Here is a 26,479-nt window from a genome sequence, read left to right as displayed (position 1 = left end):
ATTGGAATAAGTATTGAGGAATATCCTTCCCGGGAAGATACTCAAGCTGAGATCTCAGTTATGACTAAAACTAGCCATGAGAATGTTGAGGAGAAAAAGCAGTCCAAGGTAGCAATCCCTACTGATGAAAATCTGGCCTGCTCAGGGAACAGGAAGGAGGCTGGTGGGGGTGGATGAAATGAGTCAGTGGGAGAGAAGACAAAATCTGGAAGTTGGGGATTGTTCAAATCCTATTAAGATGCTGTACGGCATGGTAAAGGTTTTAGATATTATTCTTTAAGGAAGAGAAACTATAGGTAGGCTTTAAACCATGTGGCCTCATGATCTTATTTTTAAAAGTTTTGCTGAGTCTTCTGTAAAATAAAATGCTTCCGTTTGCACGAGAGGCAAAGCCAGACTTCCGCATCATGCAAGTGAGCGATGGCCCTGGCTTGCGGAGGTGGCCGTCAGCAGAGATGCAGGGAAGTAGGTCTAGTTGGGACATGATTTTAGCGGTAAGTTCAGCCTGCTTGGTAATTAGAAAGAAAGAGAATTAGCGAAAGAGAATTCCTCGACACCTAATGGATGTAAGTGCCGTTTTCAGAAGTAGAGACAACTCTATTTTATCTATAGAGTGTCTTCTAAGAAAGGATCATGAGTTTCTTCTAATAGAGGAGGTCTAAAATGGACATGGTGCATTTCAGTTGCCTGTTAGACACAGGGGGTTGCATGTATGAGATTGAGAGAAGGTGTTACATGGAGACTGAGGGGAGTGGACCGTGGCAGGTGGAACCAGTGGTGTCAGAGACCAGGAAGAGAAAAGATGTGGCTGCTGTTTCGGATTCACCTAAGACGTCACGAAGAGGAAGACAGGCAGGTGAATATTGGCTGACGCCCCGTAGAAGTTACTGCTGCCTTTCTCTCCGTGGAATAGAAAGGACAGTAGTTGTATTGACATAGGTTTAAGAAAAGATAAGAAATGTGGAAGCGAGTTTTTCAAACATAATCAACTAGAAATCGGAGAATCAGGAATCAGAGAAGTGAAATATTGCCTGGAAAAGGAGTTGGACTAGAGTGAGTTACTCTTTGGTTTGGTTTTTTGTTGTTTTCAAGCGTTTTAAGCCTCTTGTTTGGCTAAAAATTTCAGGATTTATGTAAGAACTTTTTGAAGGGCATCATACAAATTCCATAAAGTCTTCTGTTATGAAGAGTAACAGAATTCTACAAAAATTTACATCTAAAATATATTAGTAGCTGAAATTCTCATGTTAAATGCATCCCAGGAGAAAGCTACAAAACTAAACATTAGAACGTTAAAACAGATCCTGCCTCTTTCACTTGCTTATCAGTCTGAGCGGTCCAAACATACTAAATTTTATTACTTTGAAAGTCAGTATTATACTAAAAAGAACAGTTTCTTTTTTTTAAGTTTATTCATTTATTTTGAGAGACAGAGAGTGAGAGAGAATATGAGCAGGGGAGGACAGAGAGAGAGAGAGAGAAAGAGAATACCAAGCAGGCTCTGCACTGTTAGCATGGAACCTGACATGGGGTTCGAACCCATGAACCTTGAGATCATGACCTGAGCCGAAACCAAGAATTGATTGTTTAGCCGACTGAGCCACCCAGGTGCCCCACTCTAAATCATTTTTGAAACAAGTTTAAACAGAAGACGAAAAGCAGAAATGGGTGGGGAGAGGTTTGATAACAGAAAATAAAATCTAAGCACTTGAACAAATATGCATACACACACACACACACACACACAGAGCAGTTGAATTATATCTAAGGATCTTTATTTTTTCAACCCTTTCTCCTTTTTTTTTTCTAAAGTGAAACACAGAGACAAGCCTTTTAAAAGCCATGTGCTTTATATAGGTGTGATGTTACTGTTCTGAAGCAAGTACCCGATCCTGTGACCTCACAGAATGATCATTACCTTTTCACTGCAAAGCAGTTTACTTGCAGTTTTATTGACTGACTGGAATTTATGACAGTCAAGGAAATGGACTCACTCAGAGGTCCATTGTGCATTTTGAATGCCATTACCTACATATCAGGCATATCTAGCTGCTGCTGAGTCTTGTAGCCATTTAAAGTAATTTAAAGGAATAAAATTGAGTGTGTCCTTTCACTTAGACTTGTTCATGCTTTTCTTTCTCCCTCTCTGCCCCACCGCCACATGTCCATACACAATCATGGTCACAATCCCGGCACGTTTTATTTCATCACCAGAAGGAAAGAAAATCCGATCTAGGAAAACTATAGAAAATGTCAGGTGGAGACATCATTAGCATCCTAACTGTGAGAAAAAAAAAAAAAAGAAAGAAAGAATTTGATGCTCTAATCAGTTGTGTGTTTCTCTTATTTCTGTCATTCTATTTATTCTGAAACCATGATATATTTTTATAGCATTTAGTTTTGCCTGACCACGGAAAGCAATACTTGATTAGGAAAAATAGAAGGCAGTATAAAACGTGTGAACGGTAAACAGAGAAGACTTGAGTAAACATTTTGGATTCTTGCACCCTTTCACTCTCATTTATGGCCTTATTGCCATAAACTAGATTGATGCCACAGATACATTTTTGCAAGTTTTTATTTTAAAATATAACTCGAGTTAATTTTCCGTGCAGTTAAATATTACACTGTGCTTAAAATGACCGCTTCTGGAGCCAGTGAGAACTGGAAACCGTCATGCTGTGTTTCCTTGACCGATAATAAAAATAACAGCAACAATGAAAGACGGTTAACAGGTAACATGGTGTAGCGAGTGCTCACTCTTTGCCAAGAAGTAAGTTGAGTTCTTTGCGTGTACTAATTACTTTAATCGTCATAGCAACCTTGTAAAGCTTCTGCTCTTCTTTTCTCCATCTTACACATGAGGCAGCATATGTGCAGGGAAGCGGCCAGCTCGCCCAGGATGATGGCGCGAGCCGCTGCTGGAGCCAGCGTGAGAACTCGGGCACTTTGCTCCAGAGCCATGGGCACTGACTCTGTAAGGAACCCATCAGATCTAGCAGAATTCATGGCACCGTGGGGAGAAAAGCTCATTTTTTTTTTGTTCTTAAAGGAGATGTTTCCCATTTTTAATAACTTTTATGTATTTTGAGTATGCAACTGTTTTTAAGCGTAGTTATGCATGCTGAGCCCTACGGCAGTGTCAGGAGACGGGACTTTTGAGGGCAACGCCGGCCTATGGCTGTAAATGAAAAGTCCGCTGCCCCCCAGGGTCACTGTGGTGTCACTGCCTCATTTCTGTTCGTCCCACGACTCAGGAAGCAACCAGCTCGGCCCCATCTACGGCCACACGTCTGTGACGACCGGAAGTCTGCTGGACGATCACCACTGGCACTCTGTGGTCATCGAGCGCCAGGGCCGGAGCATCAACCTCACCCTGGACAGGGGCGTGCAGCACTTCCGCACCAACGGAGAGTTTGACTACCTGGACCTGGACTACGAGGTGAGCGCCAGCATGTGGCCGTGGCGGGAGGGCCCCGGGGGCTGGCACCGTCCCCCACGGCTCTGCCGGGAGACCATCAGGCACGTCAGGCACGTCAGGCACGTAGCTGCCAACGCCGTTTTCGACTCCGGGGAAGTCTCATCGTTCAACTTCAGGGCCCAATCTATTCACGCTGTCATTTCATTCGTTTCTGAATTTCTAGTTTTTAATTGTATTTGAAGTGTTTTAAAAATCTTGGTACCAACGTAATCATTTGAAGGGAACGGACCATCTGTCCTGTCATCAGGGCAATTCAGTAAGTCCAGAATCAAATATAAGATGTAATCTGTCCATTGTTAGTTAATTATGCTATAAATCACCCATTCTTCTTGAGGGTGGATGGACATCATATTATAAACGCAGGGCTGCCTAATATTTATTACAAAATATTGACTGAGAATTTCCAAGTTCTGATTTATATTAAGTCATTTATGAATTCATGACTGTAGATAGTTCCTCAGTCAGGTTCTATTTTCTCAGATATAATTATCATATAAGAAATAAAGTAAATATAGACTATTTTAAGAGGTTGTTCATAAATAAGAGGACATATTTTACTCCCTAAATGACCAACGATTAAAAAAAATTGTTGATCATATCGATCCCATAAAAACTATACAGTCCCATATTATACAGGTTGGCATTTCAGGTTTTTTAATAAATTATTTGGAGAGCAGTTCAACCTTAAAATGTCCACACAAAATGTTAATCACATATAGAGATAAGAGTTCTAGACAGTGTTACATTTTCTAGAAGAAAAAGGATGACAATGAAAAAAAAGAGAGTAGCACTAAAATAAATAGGATGAAATACTATTCAGCAAGAGGTTTCCAAACTTTCTTACTTCGCAAAACTCTCAGTGTGTTATTAATTTTTCCACAGCAATCCTAGACTATTCTGTAATAGTTTGAGCCAAACAACTTAATATATGTTTATAGCCTAACAACTCAGGAGCCCTTTGAACAAAATGCAGCTAAAATAAAAGAAAAAATGTACATTCGTATGAAAGAAAGAACAATGGTTACTTGTCGATGGGCGGCGTGTTCCTGTGCTGTCTAGCTCCTCAGATTTTGGAATCAGATTTGACTGCAATTCTCGTCTTCTGTCCCACTTTTACCTTCATGTGACACTGTTTTTATCAGAGAAACAGCCAAAAACTCATGTTCACAAAGACAGGAAATCATCAAAAGCAGTGTAATAGGATGTTGGAACGGTGAACTAGTTCAAGCTAGCGTTTCACATAATGCCCAGAACATGTCAAATATCACTGTGTCTTCTTTAAAAATATAAAGTGTAGGGGTGCCTGGGTGGCTCAGTCGGTTAAGCGTCCGACTTCAGCTCAGGTCACAATCTCGCGGTCCGCGAGTTCGAGCCCCGCGTCAGGCTCTGGGCTGATGGCTCAGAGCCTGGAGCCTGCTTCCAATTCTGTGTCTCCCTCTCTCTCTGCCCCTCCCCCAATCACTCTGTCTCTCTCTGTCTCAAAAATAAATAAACGTTTAAAAAAAAATAAAAAATAAAAAAATAAAAATATAAAGTGTAGGGGCACCTGGGTGGCTGAGACAGTTAAGCGTCCGACTCTTGGTTTTGGTTCAGGTCACCATCTCACGGTTCATGAGACAGCCCCGCGTCGATCTCTGCGCTGACAGCAGGAGCCTGCTTGGAATTTTCTCTCTCCCTCTCTCTGTAGCCCTTTTCTACTCAGCCCGTGTGTGTACGTGCTCTCCCTCTCTCAAAATAAATTTAAAAACTTAAAAAAAAAAAAAAAATATCAAGTGTATGGTAGCTGTGACCCTTTGGGGTTTCTGTGCTCAGTATGCCTCGCTCCCAGTTTTGAAATTGTGTGTACACACACACACACACACACACACACACACACACACAGATTTTTAAAAATGTGTAATAGGCTTACCATAAGATAATTGAAAAAGTTAGGATTTACACCTGTGTTTTATATTTTCTTTTCTTTTTTTTCGTTAATGTTTATTTTTGAGAGAGAGGGAGACAGAGCACAAGCAGGGCAGGGCAGAGAGAGAGGGAGACACAGAATCCGAAGCAGGATCCAGGCTCTGAGCTGTTAGTACAGAGTCCAACAGGGGGCTCGAGCCCATGAACTGTGAGATCACGACCTGAGCCGAAGTCAGACGCTCAACTGACTGAGCCACCCAGGTGCCTCTATATTTTCTTTAAATATTTAAATAGTTTCTAAATTGTCTCCAAGATGAATCTGTTACATACATTCCTATATAGGAATTTAAAATAGATTATGCTACATAAACCTTGATATTGAGACTTTATTAACATTAAAATAAGTTTAAAGTTATCAGAAAATAATTGTATCCATTCCCCAAAAATCTCCTTAAAGCAAAATGATTATTGCAAGGGAAAGAATGTTAAAATCCCAGAAGTTTCTCTTTTTTTCTAAATTAGTGTATTTCTTGGCTTAGGTAGCTTATCTCTCCCTGTATGAGAGAACCTAAAGATGAATTATTCATCCTCCATTAATAAACTCTGAAGTATCATACAAGAGATTAGAGATCCTGGAACATTAGCAGTGGGCAAACACAATTCCAATTTTCAAAAAACAGAATTAAAAATTTGGGGTCATACACTCTATGAGTTTGTGGTGAAATCTATGAATATTCATGCACACACAAGACCTTGCATAGAGGGTCAGCACTTTCCTGGACACGTTGAGGCCCATCAATTATACACACCATGTTTGAGAACTTCAGCTGTAGACGACAATGCCTGAGACATTGTTAGAGACACTAGGAAAAGTGTTAATTTATTGATAAAGAATCAGGAGTCAGTTGAATTGAGTCAGTCTCTCAGTGTTTTTACACATATTTCTTTGACTCATCCATACAATAACTAGACTCAGACCCCAAGTGGGGCTTGTTAATGAATAATTGAAGTCATTCCTATTACTCAGGAAATTCCAAGGGTTTTAGGAGCTCTGTGCCAGGAACTGGGAACAAAGACCAAATATATTTATTTTACCACACCATGATAGAGTAATCCCATCATATAGACTAAATACAAATCATCTCAAGAACATACATAATGAAAAAATATAGAGATGCGGTCTGAGTGGTTATGTTTTGTTTATTGTAATTTAATTTAAATCTATATAATTTAGTTTTTAACAGTGGCTCTGTTTAACAGTCCGTTTTCATGAGCCAGCATGAGTAGGATTCAGCACACCATAGGGGTAAATTAATACCTATAGCCATTCCCAGAGATGTACCTCATGAAAGAAACAGTAGAAAACACGTTTGCTTCTTTGAGGTGACTCAATGTGGGCATTGTCTTGTGGAGGATGGTTTAAGAGTTCGCCTTACTCACCTCCTGGAGCCTAGTTACACTGAAGAGTGAGCCAATCACCATTTGCAGGCAAACTGCTAGCCCCGTGCTGCCCTGAGAAAGTACAAAGGTAAACAGATGCACATCCTTCATCTCGGCCAAAGGGCAGGACCACACACTGATGTTTGGCCTGGCTTCTCTCTTTTCCTCAGCTAAATTCCAGGACGCACCCACTGTGCCTGTTATGCCATTGCCTTTGCAGTACAGTTCTGCTTGGGAAGTAGAGGAATGCATGCCCCTTGATAGCTGGAGAGCTAGGCTAGGATTTGAGAGAGAAACCAGCTAGGATTTCGTAGAGAATCAACTGCACGGCACAAACTGGACCCAAAGGCCTAGGTTTGTGTCCCTTTTTGCTTCTTACTGGTGTGTGACAGTGGACAAATCATAGTCCCCTTTTGGAAAGTGAATGTAAAACTCCTTTGTCATAGTACTTGAAGAAGCGTAGGAAGCAATAGAAACCACCCCACGTGTCGGTTATGTGACAGATGCCTCCATAATAGAAGGTGATGTGGGCAGGTAGCCCTGGGCTCACATGGCAGTGTCGTGGTCATCAAGACCCCAGTCTGCTTTTACCCTGCCACTCCTCCACCCCCATTGCAAGTCATCCCACGATGGCTCTTCACCTTCCATCTTGCATTCCTAGTGGGAAGGAAGAGTGGAGAAGGCTGTGCTCGCCTCCCCTTTCATTTATAGTTCTTAGACTCACACAAGGTCCTACTTTATTCTCACAAGACCAAACCTTGCTTCACGGAGGTTGGTGAATGCCATAGGTTGGCTGGAGAGCTCTGTGCACGCTGAAGAACGTTTGCATTTCCCTAAAGAAGGTGTGAGAAAGGACACTCGGAGCTATCTAGCAGTCTCTGCCGCGCTGTGCAAACTCTTGGCAACTAACAAAATGGTGAATGTGGCTATTTCCTTAGAGTCAGGGTTGTTACTCAATGGTGACATCATCAGTAAGCCAATCGTGAGTTATATGAATATATGATTATCTAGCAACTGCAATGATGGTTTTTTTGGCTATCTGAGTAACTACAATGTCAAAATATTTTGTGGTTCAGGCACTTCATTTTACTGATGAGAATGCATAATCAGAAGAAGTGACAATCTAATATCATATGATTAGTTGTACTAGGAATTGGGATTTGAACCCATGTCTCCTAGTTGTGAGGAAATCTGGTAAATTGAGCCTCTGTTGCTTCCCTAGGGTACCTCTGATGATGAGGTAGGACATGTGCTGAGGGTTGCTGAAAGCAGGGAAACCAGAGGAGTGCTTAATCGTCATCCCAAAGAAAAAAGTTCCAAAAAAGTTCCAAAATAAATAAACCGTACACCTGGAGAAAGAATGAGACAGTGTGTTGAAACTAGTATTTAGTAATAACGTTCAAAATGTGCCACTGCATGGGGTACCCGGGTGGCTCAGTCGGTAGAACGTCTGACTCTTGAATTCAGCTGAGGTTATGATTCGTGAGATCAAGCCCCACTGTCAGAGCGGAGCCTGCTTGGGATACTCTCTCCCTCTCTCTCTGCCCCTCCCCCACTTGTACTCGCTCTCTCAAAAATAAATAAACTTAAAAAAAAGTATTAAAAAATGTGATGCATGTCATTAAGCATAGAAAATTTTATTCTATCAACTGGGAAAGAACTGGTAAAATAAACTATAGATGGAAATTATAACACTCCACGTAATTATCAATAATTCTTACCTTTGGTATTAGATATACTTAGTTAGGACCTAATAAGTTCAGTTTAGTGCCACTTGAAAATATTTTCCTAGTAATTCCACTGTTTTAGTTTACAGTATAATTTTCCTTTTGTCATTTCCTAATCCTTTCTATATATTTATTCTCAATCTCCCCTTCTTCTTTCATATATAAACTCTGTGGTAAATGATACATTTTCAACTAGCCATTATTACCAAATTTTATTTTCAGTGAGGTCCTTTGTTTTTTTATATTGTCTCATAAACTATCATTAATTTGTGCTTTTTTCCCCTAAAACTAAGCCTCTAAAATGCCGTGACACTAAATAAAAGACCATAATTTGCTAATGGCCTCCTAGAACACAAAGGTCTGTTTCTTATGTTTCAAATACAAAGTCTTGACGTTCAAAAATATTTAACAACTGCTTTCATTTTCAAAGCTTTATAGGAAAAGTTAATAATGGTACCATTGAATAATAATTAAAACAGAAATAACATCTGGGTTATATATCTTGGTACTGCAGCTCTGGTTAGTATTTAAATTTATTTACTACTAATTCACTATTAGCAGTAAATGTCATTATGGCAATACATATATTAAGTATAATTTTACATTATAGGAAGTTGATACTATACTGCTGTAATTTGGCCAAAGATACCTGGAAAAATACGTACTCTCTTTTTATAGGTGATAGTTAGCAGCCAGAGAATCACGGTAAAGGGGTGTCCAGCTTATTCCCTAGGATTCAGAAGACGTATAATATCTCTCAGCCTCAGTGCTCACATCATAGCCCCCACGTCCTAATGTGTTTTTAATGTAGTAACAAGACTTTTTGAACCATTTTCGGTACTCGAATAAGTCTAGTGAATATCTGACTCAATGGTTTTTTAGAGTAAAATTAAGTCTACATAGGATAAATACAATATTTCTTCCTTTGGGCTGCGGTGTTTTCAGGGTAGTATTATATTCATACTGGGTATCTCATGATGACTAGAAGCATTGGTTAGTATATCTTTGAATGATAAACATAAAAATATGTTTTTAATATTAATAAAAGAAGCGTCCTCAATAAAATCTTTTGAAACATTTCAGGAAAATTTATAAAATGCCTTTTGAGTGGCTACATTGGAAAAGATTATTACTATTTACTTATTAAAATCGTAACCTAATTGCCAGAATTAATGATATTGTTATGGACTTCCATAACAACATAATTTAATATGCAACGGATTCTGGAGGAAGAAAAAAATGTCTGTATATTCTGGGAGAGGTAAGATAATTGATCTTGGCTGTATTAACAGTTTTGTCTAATTTATTGTGAATGTTACCTGTTTAAGTCAAACACAGTGTGAACTTTTATAATTTTCTTTTCTCAAAGATAACCTTCGGAGGCATACCCTTCTCTGGGAAGCCAAGTTCCAGCAGTAGAAAGAACTTCAAAGGCTGCATGGAAAGCATCAATTACAATGGTATCAACATAACTGATCTTGCAAAAAGGAAGAAACTAGAGCCCTCAAATGTGGTAAGATTGCTCACTCCAAAATACTGATGTAGAGAAACGTCACAGTTTTGTTTTCTGTGGAGTATCGAACAGCGTCACACAGCATTTGTCATCATGCCGATGTGGGGCTCAACAGTGTAAAAGTAACTTGAGAGTTGCCTAAAAATGTGTAACGAGTGGATATATTCTGAGAATAGGTAATGGTTTTTGAGGTCGATTCGAGTGGAATAGATGGTAAGTTTCACTCAGATGGGGCACAGGATTTGGACACCATGTTTCTGGATTCCCTGCCGCAGAGGGACAGGCGAACCTCAGTTGTGCTTTGTCCTGGCAGGTCAGCAGCCCTTACACTGGCAGCATCATGTCTCCAGATGTCCGATCATGTATGGCTTTCCAATTCTTGTTTATGATTTAATTCAGTATTTTAGAAAGTGTTACATCCAGGAACTTGATTGTACTCACTTGTATGTTTCCAGAGATAACGCCTCCAGATCAGTAAATAAATACACTTTTTGTGAAAGCCCGAACATACTAAATATCAGGCAGTTAAATAAGGATCGATTGCCACTGGGTAGTGAAGGCTGTGACATAGAGCCTGACAGGGATCTTCTTCCAGCTCCCTCTGGGAGCTGTTTCCAGATTTAACTGTTTAAAGGAGGAGAGCAAAAATCGAAGAATGCTCTAGCATACCCGCTTCTCCATGACACTGCTTAGCATCACTGAAAGATACCAGCTGAAAAATATAGTGTGTGTCCCCTGTTTTTCTGCAAGAGCAGGAGTTAACTTCAATCTACAAGTATTATTTGGAAGAGTCTGGGGTTCCGGAGACCCACGCATTCGAGAAACCACTAACAGTAGATAACGTTACGAATGCTTGCCTCATGTCCCAGAAGAGCTCTGATGGTCTGTTGCCCTGCATTTGAGCCTAGGGTTTTTTTTTTTTTTTTACAAAATGGACAAAAAAAAATCCTGTAATGAACAAACAGGAGTCTCAGGTCAGTTATAAAAAAAAAATTATTAAGGTATAAAATAATTAATGTGAAATTTTTCTTTAATAATTATTTTTTCTTAAAAATAATAGTACATACTGACTAAAAAGTTGAAATTTGAAATTATCTCATCAAACATTAATATAGAGAAAAATAGCAATAGTTCCATTTATAGGCAGCAGGCACTGTGCTAGGAATGTTACTTTTGTGGTAATCTGAGAACAGTACTTCAGTGTGAGTAAAGATGTTGTCATACACGCTTTGTAGATGAAAAAAAAATGTGAGGTTTTACCTGGAAAAGTAACTTTCCAAAATGAATGTGAGTGGATTCACAGCGTGTGACCCCCGAGGTCATAGTCTCCTATATTGTGTTATTTCCTACCTAGAGCAGTATTAATATATATGCTTTTTTAAGCTTTGGATAAAATGGCACCAGGGTCCTTTTGTTTTGCCAGAAATCATTGCTTAAGATAAAAAGGTACAGAAGCCAAATCATCAGAATACTGTTTCTATTATCTGCACCTTTAGGAAGTGGTAAAGTGTTATTTCTGCCCAAACCTCCCATTGGGTCCTGAGATGCATTCATTAGACACCCAAACTATAAAGGATTTTCCTATGGAGACTTATTCCCATGGCAACTTTAACTGCAAAATATATTGTAGTTACAAATGCTATTTTAACTTGAATAACAAAGATATTTAATAAAGATAGATATAAATTATCTATAATTATATTAGTTAAAATAGAATGAACCCACATGGAATAAGCTTCTAAACAAAAACATGTACATATTAAAATTTTAGGCAGAATAGAGACAAGTAGGATATTTTGTAAGCAACTCTAAAGGGAATATTCATGAAGGGAATTTGCTTTCAAAGATGTCAAGTGCTGGTATTTCAGTGAAATTGACTCAACACTCCTCCTGCACCCTGTCTTCACGCACAAACACGTTTCTTCATATTGGTTCACAACCTCCTGGAGAGCTTCCTGGGTGTAGTCTGAAAACAGCCTTTGGATGCCGAGGCAGGGAGAGACAGAAGAAAGAGGCAGACCACATCCCACTGGTATGTGGCCGGTTTCATAGACAAGCAAGGGACTTGCTTCAAGACAAGCAAGGGAACTTCCAGGCTTGTCTTGGGCAGCCAGGAGATGAGTAGATCTCTGCCTTGCCTGCCAAGTCTGAAAAGTTTTATAGAGGTCTTAACTGGATTCACTTATGGAGACAGGAGGACCCAACTGACTTCACTCAAGTACCCAGTTCAGATAGCCTCAACCCTGCATCTCTGTCTCAAGTCTCTGTCTTTGGAGCGGCCTCCGGGAGTTAAGGAGGCAAGTGGAGCAAACATTCCAAGGATGGGGGAGGAGGTGGGGAGCCTCTAATTGTCCCAGTACATGGGGCGCCTGGGTGGCGCAGTCGGTTAAGAGTCCGACTTCAGCCAGGTCACGATCTCGCGGTACGTGAGTTCGAGCCCCGTGTCAGGCTCTGGGCTGATGGCTCAGAACCTGGAGCCTGTTTCCGATTCTGTGTCTCCCTCTCTCTCCGCCCCTCCCCCATTCATGCTCTGTCTCTCTCTGTCCCAAAAATAAATAAACGTTGAAAAAAAAAATTAATTGTCCCAGTCCTGCTCCGGGGTCAGCTGGCAGTCACGTCTTCTGGTGACCTCCTCTGGCACCTCATTACACATTGACTCCAGAGTCAGCATTTTTGCTCAGGAAGGACCTTTAGTTTTGCAGGGGGACAATCTCCACAACCCAGGTATGTGGTCATTTATAACATCTCCATTATTAGGCGAAGGCAGTTCTTTTCATCAGTAAAAGCAAGCATTTAAAAATGACCATCTGTGAAGCGAAGCTGCAGATTTAATTTGAATATTAATTCAGAGGGACAGCCTGCCTTAGATGTGATGGCTAATGTGCTGAAATGGAAGAACCATCCATCTAAACGTAGACACCGTGGTGTTGTGTTGTGAAATAAATGATTGAAGGGCCTGATGAAAATGGCATCAAATTATATTCCTCAGGATATTATGGCGGGATAAAAGAAGTTGGAAGCAAATGTAGGTTTTCAGACCTTTAATAGGAAGGTACTTACACACTGAATGTAACGTTTAGTAGTGTATCTGAATGGTAAGTCACATTTCTCTGTACAAAATAGAGGGAGTGGGAGGGGAAAGGAGCAGGCTTTAATGATCAAGTTTCTCTTCATTTTGTACGTTCATATTAGTATTTTCAGAAGCACTAATTCAGTATAATCTATACACGTTTAATATCACAATAACAATATAACAAAATAATCTGAAATAATCACGATTACGCTGATGTCTCACAGTTAATATTAATTCACATATATCAGGTATAAGGATAAGAGCCAAGAATCTTTGTCCCCTGATGTCAGTTAACAAATAGCAACCGAATGGCCATAGTTCCCCTGCCCCCGCTAACCTGTGAAGGGACGCTGGACAAAGGCCGTCCAGAAGCCGGCAGCGGCCTCTCCTCCCTGGCTCGTGCCTCATCGGTACCGGGGGAGGGGCGCGGCAGCCCCCTGCCTTGTCAGCCGTCTGCACTCAGGCCCACCCCGCAGGGACGCCTCCCGCCCCGTCGGCTGTCGTCCGCCAGTTCCATGGAAGACGGCCCTTCTTAGATCCCTCACCTCGACGCCGGCTGCCCTTAGGCACACCCTGCAGGTGGAGTGATGCCCGGGCGTCTGGTTGCCGAATCCCCACCGCACTGGCTGCCGCGTCGGAGAGCTCGCGCAGGCCCAGGCTCGGCTTCGGCCTCTCTACACCTGTCGCGGCCTCTGTACACCTGTCGCTCTGTCTGCCTTTGGACGCGGACTGCTCGTTTGAATCCTGCGCGCCTCTCAAAGCGCGTCCTTGTGTCTTACAGGGGAATTTGAGTTTCTCGTGTGTGGAGCCCTACACGGTGCCTGTGTTTTTCAACGCTACCAGTTACCTGGAGGTGCCGGGACGGCCTGACCAGGACCTGTTTTCCGTCAGTTTCCAGTTCAGGACCTGGAACCCAAACGGCCTCCTGCTTTTCAGTCACTTTGCGGATAATTTGGGCAACGTGGAGATCGACCTGACCGAAAGCAAAGTGGGTGTCCGCATCAACGTCACGCAGACCAAGATGAGCCAGATAGACATCTCCTCCGGTGAGTGAGCCCCGCTCGCAGCCTGCTCCCGAGGCCGCCGTGATTTCCCCAGCCCGCGTCGCTTCTGTTGTCTCGTGTAGGTGTTGCGTGCCCGGGGTTCTGTGCGGATTCAGACTCGTGAGGGTCTCGCTTGGCTGCCCAGAGTGCTCGGGCACTTGCTGGGAAGGTGAGGCCTGGGCGAGGAGGCAAGTTGGTGGAGGCTGTGTCAGCACCAAAACCTTCTCTTGCTGATAAGCGCTAATTCACGTTCATCGGACGGTGGGTAGTGCTCTGAGTGTTTTTTACGTTTACAGACGAAGAATGTCTGTTTTACTAACAGAAGAGTACCTGGCAGTTTTTGATTTGGTGGACATTCAGATACCTTTTGCCCTTAGTAACAAGTGCATGTTAATTTAATTATGACTTTTAAAGTTATATTCAACTGCTTAAAGCAAAGCCTCGAAGTCTTCTCGCTAAATTTATGTGATATTTCGGGAAAACCGCAACAACAGCAACAACGATAACAACGAAGGGTGGTTACAGGGAGGAATGACAAGATGTGTGCATCAACTGAGGAAAGACTGTCTTGGTTTAGGGTGATTTTTAAACATGACCTCACAATGGTATCCTAGACTGAGGCTGGGGTCATAATTGTTCTTAATTGAATAAACTTAGCAGTCTTGGGATAATCTTTGACTAATATCGTACAAAGAAAGCTAGGATCACAGGGTGAGATGATATAAACAGAGAAAAACTAGGGGGACTGATAAACAGTAAAAGTTCTCATCAAATTTCTCTAGATATTCCTTGCCGTAGTGTTATATTTTTATTTTGTCAGAACTCCTTAGAAATGGAAAACGGGAATAGCTAACGTTGACTGAGCGCTTTGTACAGATGTACCAAACACTCAAATGCTCAACTGTACGACTGCCGACTCTGATTTCTAAATATTCCATGTTCACTTGCAATACCGTATGTATGCACCTGACATGGTTTCTAACACGTCCTACTATTTGTGTCCGTGTCGTTTCCCTGCAGGCTGTTAGGTCTTTAAGGGATGAGGCGATGCCTCTTCTTCTCTTCTAGGCTATAGAATAGCACCTGTTACTTTAGAGGTCCTCTGGGAATGTTTGTGGAGTTAACACTGTGGCCATTTGAATTCGTGTTCACTAACAGAATATCTCTGGCTGAAGGGTATGCATCTTTCCATACAACAAGCTTTGTGTTTCTGTAGGGCGTGGCTGTGTAGACTACTACTGAGAAGGATTCAAGGAAGGTATAGGGACCATGATGTCAGAGGTGTATTGAATTATTGAAATCAAAAGCTGTTGCGCAATGCCTGGAAGTTTACTTTTTCTGTGTTTGCTGTTAGTTTTCCTTTCTACTGAATGTTCAAATGGATTGATCAGCCATATTTGTCACTACTTCCCAGTATAGATTCGCCTGGGGAGATTTAGAGCAAATACAAAATAACTGGAGATTCCAGAATAACACATAAAACACATACACATACAAATATCGACCATAGTTGAAAAACTCCCCGTTAGATTTTACTATGATTAATGATTCATTTCTAATGACTAAATACATAAAAATATAAGTATGAAGTCCTCCCTTCTAGCGTTCTCTGAACAAACCCAAATTCCTGGTGATTTTCCATGTAACATGAACCCTTACGATGGTAATGATAGGATCTTAAATGTACAGGTCAATAAAAATTTCCTAATTTAATTTGATCTTATTTAGGACTCTAAGATACTTTCATCTAATTTAAACTGTATTTTTATGAAAAAGCAAAAGGGAAGAAAGAAGAAAGGAATCCAATATGCAACAACTAATTTACCTTAACAGATTTGCTTAAATATGATAAAATTGGACTTTAGAATTTTTGCCAATTTAGCCAACAATCTGTGCAAATTAAGGGCAACTCATGGGAAATTTAAACATTTCTATAACCTTGCTCTTATACATCCCAATGAAAATACCTTACTGTTTCAAATATTTATTCTTCCTATACCATAGTGGAAGTCAAGATCACATCAGTTATTACTGCTCAAGTTTCAGAAAGATTAGTAGGTAAATATAGATGCACATACATTTTTTAAAAGTTATGTCTATACTCATTTAAACTGTTTATTAAAAAATAAAGAAAGAAGGAAGAGATTCAGTATATGACTACATTCATCCATCCTACAAATACGTATGGAGTTCACAGAAGGCAATTTTCATCTGTATTTAAAGCATTTTACCAAACTCAACTAAATGTATGAGTAACTTAGTGCAAGTAGCAACACCGAGAAAATAATTTAGAAAAATAAGTTAATCCCAGGGCACTAATGTTTGCTTTAACAAAGGGAAATAGTCTGTATTATATCTACCCTATTCTTATCAGCAGCATGAACACTGATGAATGTCAGTCCTTCTTTACTTTATTATTAAAATAGCTTGGTTGTAAGGGTGTCTGGGTGGCTCAGTCAGTTGAACATCTGGCTCTTAGTTTTGGCTCAGGTAAAGATCTTTCTCGTGGTTCGTAAAATCGATCCCTGTGTCCTGCTCTGCGCAGATAGCATAGAGCTTACTTGGGATTCTCTGTCCCCTCTCCCCAACTTGCTCACACTCTCCCCTCCTCAAAATAAATTAAAAAAAAAACTTAAAAATAGCTTGGTTGTGAAAATGTAGAAGATACAATTTAGAAGAGGAAAGCAGTCACTGATAACATTACTATGTGCACACACATGTGCACACACACACACACACACCACTTCTAGCATAGGGCATTGAGAGGTCATTATAGAGACACTCAAGTACTGTCTGTTAATAGATACTTGTATCTTGGTTTTGTTTTTAGTTAGTAAGTTCTGTGGTCCAAGATGAAGGTAATTCAAATGGTTCACAAGCCTTTTCATTCTGTCTTGGACAGCATTGTTCTTTGGTGATGAATTCAAACTAACCCTATAAGTTAGAGAATTTTCAGTACTTTTTTTCACCCATTCCTTGTATTTTTTCCCTCCATGTTGTAATTAATTTCAGGTCTCATTAGTTTTGACAATGGATTCAACTTGTAAAATTCACTCAAACTCTGAGTTACCTTCACTTTGCACAGTGGGTTATCTTTCCGTGAAAATACTTTCCAAGTTGCAACATCAACTTTTATAAAACATTCCACTATATTTGTATCTATTTAGAACCCTAATTAGTGAGTGGTGAATACAGATTTATGCATTTCCTTTAACTAGGAATAAGTAGTAAAAGGGGGGAAAGTGCTAAAAGTATCAGATGGGTAATGTGTGTTCACTTGAGCGTATCATTTGTTTTAACTTTCATGTCAGAGCCGTGGAGAAGGTAGGCCTAGAACTGTGTTTTTAAAATTATTTGGAGTTTTTAAAAACGGTTTTTCAAGCTTTTTTGAGGTAGGATTGACGAAGTTAAATTGTATGTATTTACACATTGTACAGGTTGTGCAGTGTGATTTTTTAAGGTGTGTGATAATATATGTATACATTGTGAAATAATTACCACAACCAAATTAACAAGTCTGTCACCTCACACTTGTGTGTGTGTGTGTGTGTGTGTGTGTGTGTGTGTGTGTGAGCTCATGTGCATGGTGAGAACACTTAAGATGTATTCTTTTTTAAAATTTTTTTAGCGTTTATTTATTTTTGAGAGAAAGAGACAGAACGTGAGTGAGAGAGGGGCGGAGAGAGAAAGGGAGACCCAGAATCTGAAGCAAGCTCCGGGCTCTGAGCTGTCAGCATAGAGCCTGACGCAGGGCTCGAACTCACAAGTGGTGAGATCATGACCTGAGCCGAAGTCAGACACTTAACCGACTGAGCCACGCAGGTGCCTCAAGATCTATTCTTTTAGCAAATTTGAAGTGTACATTATAGTACCATTAACTATAATCACCTGCTAGACATTGGATTCCCTGGAACTTTTTCATCTCATAACTGAAAATTTGTATCTTTTGACCAACATCTTTCCACTTTCCCTACCCTCCAGCTACTGGCTCCACTCTCTAGTTCTATGACTTCTACTCCTTTAGATTCCTCATAAAAGTGAGATCATACAGTATTTGCCTTTCTGTACCCGGCTTATTTCACTTAGCGTAACATCCTCCAGATTCAAATGATTTCGTCAAAAACCCAGTAAGAAAACATTTTATATTGTACTCAATTCCTACTAAAACAGAGTTTCACGAAATAAAATGTACTTTGCTATTTTAGATGCGCTCTTTTTTTTAAGTTTATTTATTTTGAGAGAGAGAGCACACGTGGGCACATGCGCACGGGAGGGGCAGAGAGAGAGAGAATCTCAAGGAGGTTCTGGGAGCCTACAGTCTGTGAGATCATGAGGTGAGCTGAAATCAAGAGTTGGATGCTTAACCAGCTGAGCCACCCAGGTTCCCCTAGATGCACTCTTGTAAGTTTGATGTTTTTGCCCTTTTCTGTTTCATTAAACTTTTCATGACCCCCAAATTCTTTTATGATCTAAAAACAAGTGACCTACATTTTGGAAAATGTTGACCTACACATATGTCTTCTCATCTGAAGTTAGAATTTTTTGAAGTTCTAGCAGCTTGGAGGTATTTACTCTGCCATTACATTTTGGAATACTAAACGTATCTTCCAGGAACAATATTGCAATATTATAGTGGTAGTAAAAAAGTATTCATGTGTATTACTGTCTGATGTATAGTCACACACACACACACACACACACACACACACACACACACACACACACAAACTACCTACTATTTGAGATAAGGTTTTTACTGCAAAATTCCTTAGTTTTATGCCACTAAATTATGCACAGATGTTTACAATAATACTCTAAAGCTGTGGTCTAACCATATTAATAAGGTCATAAAAAGTGTTCATCATTTATAAAGTGGAAGGGAAGTGATTTCTATTAATGACCTTTCTTACCTACTGAAAAAAGAAATCAGTTTCTATCCATGTAAACAAAGCCTTTTAGAAAAGATATTCAGAAATGCACTGCTTCTAAATCAGCTGTTTTCTACCTGAAGTATTAGAACCTCCTTGTTTTGTTTACATAGATATTGTTTCAATTTTAGAATGACTGTTCAGCATCTGTACTGCTTCAGAAACCTGTATTCAGCAAAGATCACCTTTGTTTGTATTTCTGTCTCCAAAGAAAATCTTTTTTTTAAAATTTTTTTTAACATTTATTTATTTTTGAGACCGAGAGAGACAGAGCATGAACAGGGGAGGGGCAGAGAGAGAGGGAGACACAGAATCTGAAACAGGTTCCAGGCTCTGAGCTGTCAGCACAGAGCCTGACGCGGGTCTCGAACTCACGGACCGTGAGATCGTGACCTGAGCCGAAGTCGGACGCTTAACCGACCAAGCCACCCAGGCGCCCCTCCAAAGAAAATCTTTTTGAGGCCTCGTTTTATTTTTGTTTTATTACAGTGTCCTTTGTAAACCTTTTGAGTTGCACGTTGGGTGTGTTAAGGGAAGGTGTCTTAGTCCAGTCAGGCTGCTGTAACAGAGCTCAGTAGATCGGGGGATTGGAACAACGGACATTTATTCCACAGAGTTCTGGAGGCCGGAAGCCCGCCCCCAGGGTGCTGGCATAGTTGAATTCTGGTGAAGGCCCTCTTCCAAGTTGCAGACATCTGCTTTCTCCCTGTGTCCTCACAGGTGGAAGGGGCTAGGGAGCTCTGTGGGGTCTCTTTCGTAAGAGCACTAACCCATTCGTGAGTGTTCCAACATTGTGACATAAGCACTTTGCAAAGGCTCCACCTGCTAATACCATCACATTGGCCATTAGAATTTCAACATATGAATTTGTAGTGGGGAGACACAAACATTTCAGGTCATAGCAGAAGGAGTAGACATTTTCTTGGCTTCTTGTGTAGCTGTGGAACTTGTTGGCAAATACTGACAGGTTTCCAGTTCATTGTTGGCAACTGTATTTCCCTGGGATTACTCCTGGCACTCTCTATCCTAAGCAATTAGAGTATCTCTTCTCTTGATTTTATGAACATTTGAAAATGTAGTTAGTACATTAATTCTGGAAAGAATTCATACCAGTTTACAGAATTCAGTGAGAACTTGCATCATGAGGTTTCTTTTCCTTCACATAAGAAAAAAAAATAGTTTAGTTTGCAATACCATTTTTTATGTTTTGTTTATTGAGAAATGATTTTCAGCTCTATGATTTCAAAGTGCAGATATTATTTCAAAATTTCTTGAGATAAATTTTTATAACACAGAAATAATTTTTAGGCTTACTTTACAGACTTCAAATGACTTTTTTTCCAATGCCTTATAGCAAACTGATTGGAGACATATTTAATAGTATATATTACATTCCTTCATTAAAGTTAAAACCATAATTATTAGACATCTTAAAAATGTCACCCCTCCTTGACTATTAAATTTGTATCATTGTAATTCTAAAGGAATAAGTACACATATTTAACATAACATATATAAAATAATAAGCAAACAGACTATTTTTAAGTGAAGAAGTGATTTTAAAGACTGCATCTTAATATGGAATATTATGATGTCATTAGAAATAATGTTTCTCAAAATTTAATACCATTGGAAAGTGTAATATAGGGAATAAAAATGTTTACAAAAATTATATAGAATATGGTATCTATTATTATTATAAATGTGTATGGATAGCTAGAAAACAGTTCATAATGAAATAAAATCTGAATAGTACTAATAGTAATTATCTCTAATTAGAGGGTTATTGGCCCATTACTAACATCTTTTCTTTCATTGCTAACATTTTAATAAATTTTTCATAATATCCAAATTTTCTTCAATAAATATCAATTGCTGTGAAAGCAAAGCCAAACAAGGCAAAAAGGTATATGCTAAATTAATTAAGGATAAAATAATAGTCCTAAAAAAGTATAATGGTTAAACAGCATTATGAATGGAAATTACACAGAGTAAGTTATATCAGTTCAAAAATTCTAGTTCCTCTCTTAATTAGAAGCATATTATATGGTCAGTTTTGAAAAAGTTTGTCTCTGAACAGTGATCTTCAGCTTAATTTTCTTAATGGCATTCATGTAACAAATGGAGCACTTTATATTTGGATGCAGACATTTGGGCGTTGGGTCTATGAGCTTTTATTTGAAAATACACATAACTGATTTTGAGCAAATGCCACATTTGCCATGTAATTCTAAATCTTTTTTTTTTCTGGGATAGATAGATAAATGGATAAATTGATATATAAAGGCATTTCCCCTTAAAACTGTTGCCAGCTGTCAAGGAAAAACAGATTTTACTTTTCTGTCTTAATGATAAATCAATGGATGCAAATCTCTTTATTTCCAAATAATCTGCATAGACTTCTACAAAAAAATGTAGCTAAATACTGATTTTTAGAGTTCCTTCCATTTTGTTGGTCCTCTAGATATCGGAGATGTTCAAGAAAAGCTCAGAAATCCATCACTTTAAGACGCTAAAGACAAAGCCTGGCTCTGGATTGTTCGAGAAAGTGGAGCCTAAGGAAGGATGATTTCTAGAGCACTGTGCTCTCCTTAGTTAGGAATCTCGATTTGTGCCTGGCCAGCGTCTCTCCTCTTGTTTAGTAAAAGACAAAAGTGAGTGGGACGTAGATCAGTAGATAAAGATGTATTAAATATAAATAACCTTCGACAAATCTACAACACCAGTTTGCTGATGTTTTTCTCCCAAATTCACAAATAGGCTTGTTGTGAGAGCCACATGGCACCAAGCAAAATGCATTTGAGTGAATATTATCTTGCTTCTGGGTAGCGTCACCTAGCTGACTTTTTATTATATTTCAATTCCCAACGTGGCTGTGCTATCATCATGCAAGCTGAGTAGAAATCTACCTTTAATTATACTTCAGTGCATGCTGATGCATTTTCACATCAATAGAAGTATTATATTCCAACATGAAAGGAGAAAGAGGCTGGGGGGGGACGTTTTGTGGTATTAGGTATTGACTTATTCTTTAGGAAGCAAAGGGGACATTTTAATTTATAATCACACTCCAGGATACCATACCTACTCTAGTTTCTACAATGTTTCTGGGCCTTTTAAAATATTCTATGCCTTTTTCAGGGAAGATGAATAAAACATGATTGTGTGTATGTGTGTATAATAATTTTTAAAAATTGCAAGAAGAGGATAAAACTTAGTAAACTTAGGTGGATAAAATAGAGGTAAAAACTCCCAGTAGGGACCAGGTCATGTTTTAAAAGCTTCAGTTTACTATATAAATAAACTTACCAAACAGGAAAAAAAAATCAGACATTACTTCTGTACACTATAAGAATAAAAATGAATTATGTAAGACCAGCAGAGAACACAGCTCAGGAACCCCAAACTTAATATGTGGATATAGTTGAAGATGTTTGCAAAACAGGGGGGAGAGGGCACAGAAACAGATTAGCTTTTCTGAGAGGCCCTTTTTCTTTGCCTTTCCTATACGTTTAAGGGCTGAAACTTCTTGATAGGTAAATAGTTGGTGCATTTAAGCAATATGGATTTATATAGTAAAGAGATAATAAATCAGCTGATAATAAGCCAGGGTTCTCCAAAGAATCTCAGCCGATAGGATGTTTAAAGAGAAAGGGATTTATTAGAAGGAATGGGGTCACTCAGTTATGGAGGCTGAGGGGTCCTAAGCTCTGGAGACCCAGGAGAGCCTATGGTATTGTTCCACTGCCTGTCCAGAAGTCTGACAACAGAGAGTCTGTGGTATAAGATACAGTCTGAAAGCTGGTTCAAGACTGGAGGCAGATAGGCTCAAGACTGGAGAGCTGACATTCCAGTCCTCGTCTGAAGACCAGTGTCCAGGCCTGAAAGACAGTCATTCAGGGAGAGGGAACTCTTCATCATTCCACCTTTTTATCCTATTCAGGCCTTCTTTGGATTGGTTGATCCCCCCACCCCCCATATTGAGAGAATCTGCTTTACTCAGTTTCAGGATTCAAATGGTAATCTTACCCAGAAGCACCTTCACAGACATACCTAGAATAATGTTTACCCAAGTGTCTAGACACTCTGATACATAAAATTGAGATATTTAGATATGGACCATCACATCAAATTAGATATTTTTCCGTGCGTATGTCCTTTTGTTTTGAATAGTAACATAGTGTTGGCATGGAACAATCAAGAGATCAGTCACCTTCACAATCAGAAAGAACACAAAGCAAAACCACTGGATTAAGGCCTCCCCTCCAACCCTCCTCCCTTCCCTCCTTCATTAACCTCATGACGATGCTTACCTGGGGTTATTAACCAGAGAATTGAGACTATGAGATGGTACCATTGACTATTATCTACCTTTTTCCCTCTTATGACTTTTAAGCAATTTGAGCCATTCGATACGTGAACAATATAGGCTGTCGAGCTATCTGGTGCTTTGTTATAATTAGTTGTGGAAATGGGCCTTTTTTAAAAAGGGTTCCCACAGATTCTGGTCAAGCTGCTTGGGACTTCTTAAATTGACTTGGGAAGTGTCTAAAGAATTACTCTACTGGATACCTTCTGAGATGTTTACCACATATATTTCTCAGTCTCTTCCCTTTATTCAGAAAAGTTCAAGAGAGTGTTGGGGCTGTCATACAATACTCCTCAGAAAGTACTTGCTTTTGATAATATTGTATGATAATATAATTATGTGGACCAAGCTTTAATCATAACTCAATTTTATGATTTATTTTATTCTGGCACATTTCTCTTGAGGCCTGTATAACCCCCCCCCCCACCCCCCCAGCACAGACCATCCTTCTGGTAACTGAATGCCTACTTAGTTCTGAATCCTCTTCTTTTCCAGCCACTGCTTGCTTCCTCTTACTCTCTAGCATCTACTTTTGACAAGTACGTTTGGCTTAGATCTTTGCTATAGCACTTGTTAACATCTCCCGTTTTCTGAAAAATGCTGATGACCTGCCTAGTGTGTCCAGTCTTCTAGTCCTTCCAGTCTTTCTTCCAGCTCTTGTAGTCTTCCTGGGATCCTTTTAGAGACTGGATTCCTGTTGCTGAAGCTCTGTCCAGAGGTCGGGATCTTGCTACCCCTGGACATATCACCCTGCCGCCAGTACCCTGCCTACATGTTGGAGTACTGCTCCCTCTGATTTCCTAGCATTCTTCCCCGCCCCTCATTCCAATTTTCTGCTCTATTATCTTTAAACCTGACATTGTCGACTTGAGTCTAGGCTGCAACCCCCTATTGCCTACAAGTATTTTCTGCCACTTTGGGCACAAATTTCAGGCTCCCAACCTGAAATGCCCCTGGCAGTTCTCTGTGGATCTGCACCAGAACTCAGCTTCCCTCTGTCTTCTCAGTCATCAAATTTCTGTTGCTTTTTGGGATACAGATATAACATCCAGGTTATCTGGGGGAGGGGGGAACGGTAAGCAGAGAAGTAATAAAGCACACCCAGTCCCCAAGCTCTTCACTCTGCCTGGGCATAGACGGTCAGCTGACACCATTGCCAAGGTTCCGTAATTACATCATTATGGGAAGCTACCGTGGTAGGAGAGGGACGCCCCTGGAGCACAGTAGCTGTTGTAAGTCTTGCACTGACTCAGATCTGCTGATGTAGCCCTCTGCTAGGGAGCTAAAGGTTGGAGGAAATGACACTCCAGGGCCATCCGGAGACTGTGATGATAACTAACAGCTGCTGAATACCTCAACCATGCCTGTCACTCTGCGAAATCCTTTACATTCATTGCCTTGCCTGTGGCCCCAGTGACCTTGCGAGTTATGTACTGTTTTGTAACCACCTTTCTCACTCATTTATATCGGTGGTAGAATCATTCTCTTAGGGACCTGAGGTCAAACCTTAAGAAAAATCAAAATTTTCCCTCCATCTGTGCCCGGCACATGTTATGATACAGCAAGCACTACCAGTTCTTTTGAAGTTTCTCATCTGTCCATCCATCATCTCCATATCCTAGTTCAAAAAATTTCATTGCTTGATGGGGCACCTGGGTGGCTCAGTCGGTTAAGCGGCTGACTCCGGCTCAGGTCATGATCTCGCGGTCCGTGAGTTCGAGCCCCGCATCAGGCTCTGTGCTGACAGCTCAGAACCTGGAGCCTGTTTCAGATTCTGTGTCTCCCTCTCTCTGACCCTCCCCCGTTCATGCTCTGTCTCTCTCGGTCTCAAAAATAAATAAACGTTAAAAAAAATTAAAAAAAATTTATTGCTTGAAACCATAATCAAGGCCATCTATCTTCATAGCCAAAAATAGTGTTTCTTTTCAATCATACCCCTATTTATGTGGTATATACATAGTTAAAACCATGGACAATGGAGCCAGACTGCCCACTAGACTAACACTGACTGAGGTCTTCCTCTGTTCTGGTCATTGTTTCAACAAGGTTAATGCACATAAATACAGCAAGTCATTGAATTCATTAACTCCTCAGGATAAATTTCATCATTATCTGTATTGTGTAGATGAAGAAACCAAGGCATAGGGATACAGTAATTCCCCCAGGCTCTTCTAGCTAGTAAATAGCGAGTTCAAAAAGGAGTCCAGAAGATTTGAATCTAAAATCATTCTACGTTTATTCTTGGCTGCTTTACTTCATTGCCCCCTCACATTCATTGAACATGTCTTTCATTTGTACGTGATCAGGTATTGTTAAACATGACACATGGGAAATATTTACAGAATGTAGCACCTAACACCAATGACATCCTTATCATGTCTCATTGGGATTATACCACGAGACTTAAATAATCTCCCTTTATTGTTCCTTATTTTTCTCTCACATTATCCAAGTTTTCATTTCTAAAATGCAAGGAAAATACTTTATTTCCCATTCCCTAAAGGATAAGTCTACATTTCTTAGCATGCCGTACAAGAGCATGCACACACACAGCCCAGCTAGAAGATTTGGCCTCATTTTCCCCACTTTATACCATGTACTCCCAGGACTTTTCACTGTCTGCTGGGAATTCCTTCCTCTGTAGGCCATTTTGGCAAAATTGTGTTCATCCTTCAAGATCTAGTTTAGTATCATTTATTATCAATTTAGTATCATTTCCTTTCTCAAACCCCAGGGAACAATCTGTCATTTTCTGGTATAGCACCTCATAACTTGAATACTAGTTATTTTTCTTTGTTCCATCTTAAATTACAGACTCCTCCACTGTCCTGTCTCTTGCATCTCCATACCTGCTGACACTCACCTCTCCTTGACAGAAAGGAGAGGAACAGTATTTTCATCTTTGACTTTTGTGTTTGATCCACACTTAGATACCCACAGAGGCTTGCTATGCTCTCTGACTCCTGCCTCTCTAAAAATGTCCACTCCACATTCCCTCCC

At 39.9% G+C, this 26,479-nt stretch overlaps 1 protein-coding gene across 2 annotated transcripts in view; it reads left to right on the top strand.

Annotated features, from left to right (window-relative positions):
* The window catches only part of CNTNAP2 (contactin associated protein 2), a 1,948,817-nt gene that overhangs the window by 885,256 nt on the left and 1,037,082 nt on the right, over positions 1–26,479 (top strand). For both annotated transcript variants that reach the window (XM_027075690.2, XM_053217934.1), the window contains 3 exons: positions 3,258–3,442; positions 9,923–10,066; positions 13,921–14,185. In XM_027075690.2, the coding sequence (XP_026931491.1) occupies positions 3,258–3,442; positions 9,923–10,066; positions 13,921–14,185 (594 nt within the window). The remainder of the gene's footprint in view (positions 1–3,257; positions 3,443–9,922; positions 10,067–13,920; positions 14,186–26,479) is intronic.

The sequence above is a fragment of the Acinonyx jubatus genome, chromosome A2, assembly GCF_027475565.1.
Source record: "Acinonyx jubatus isolate Ajub_Pintada_27869175 chromosome A2, VMU_Ajub_asm_v1.0, whole genome shotgun sequence".
NCBI classification, from domain to species: Eukaryota; Metazoa; Chordata; class Mammalia; order Carnivora; family Felidae; genus Acinonyx; species Acinonyx jubatus.
Note: the sequence above shows the minus strand (reverse complement) of the source record. Positions and strands in the feature narration are given on the sequence as shown.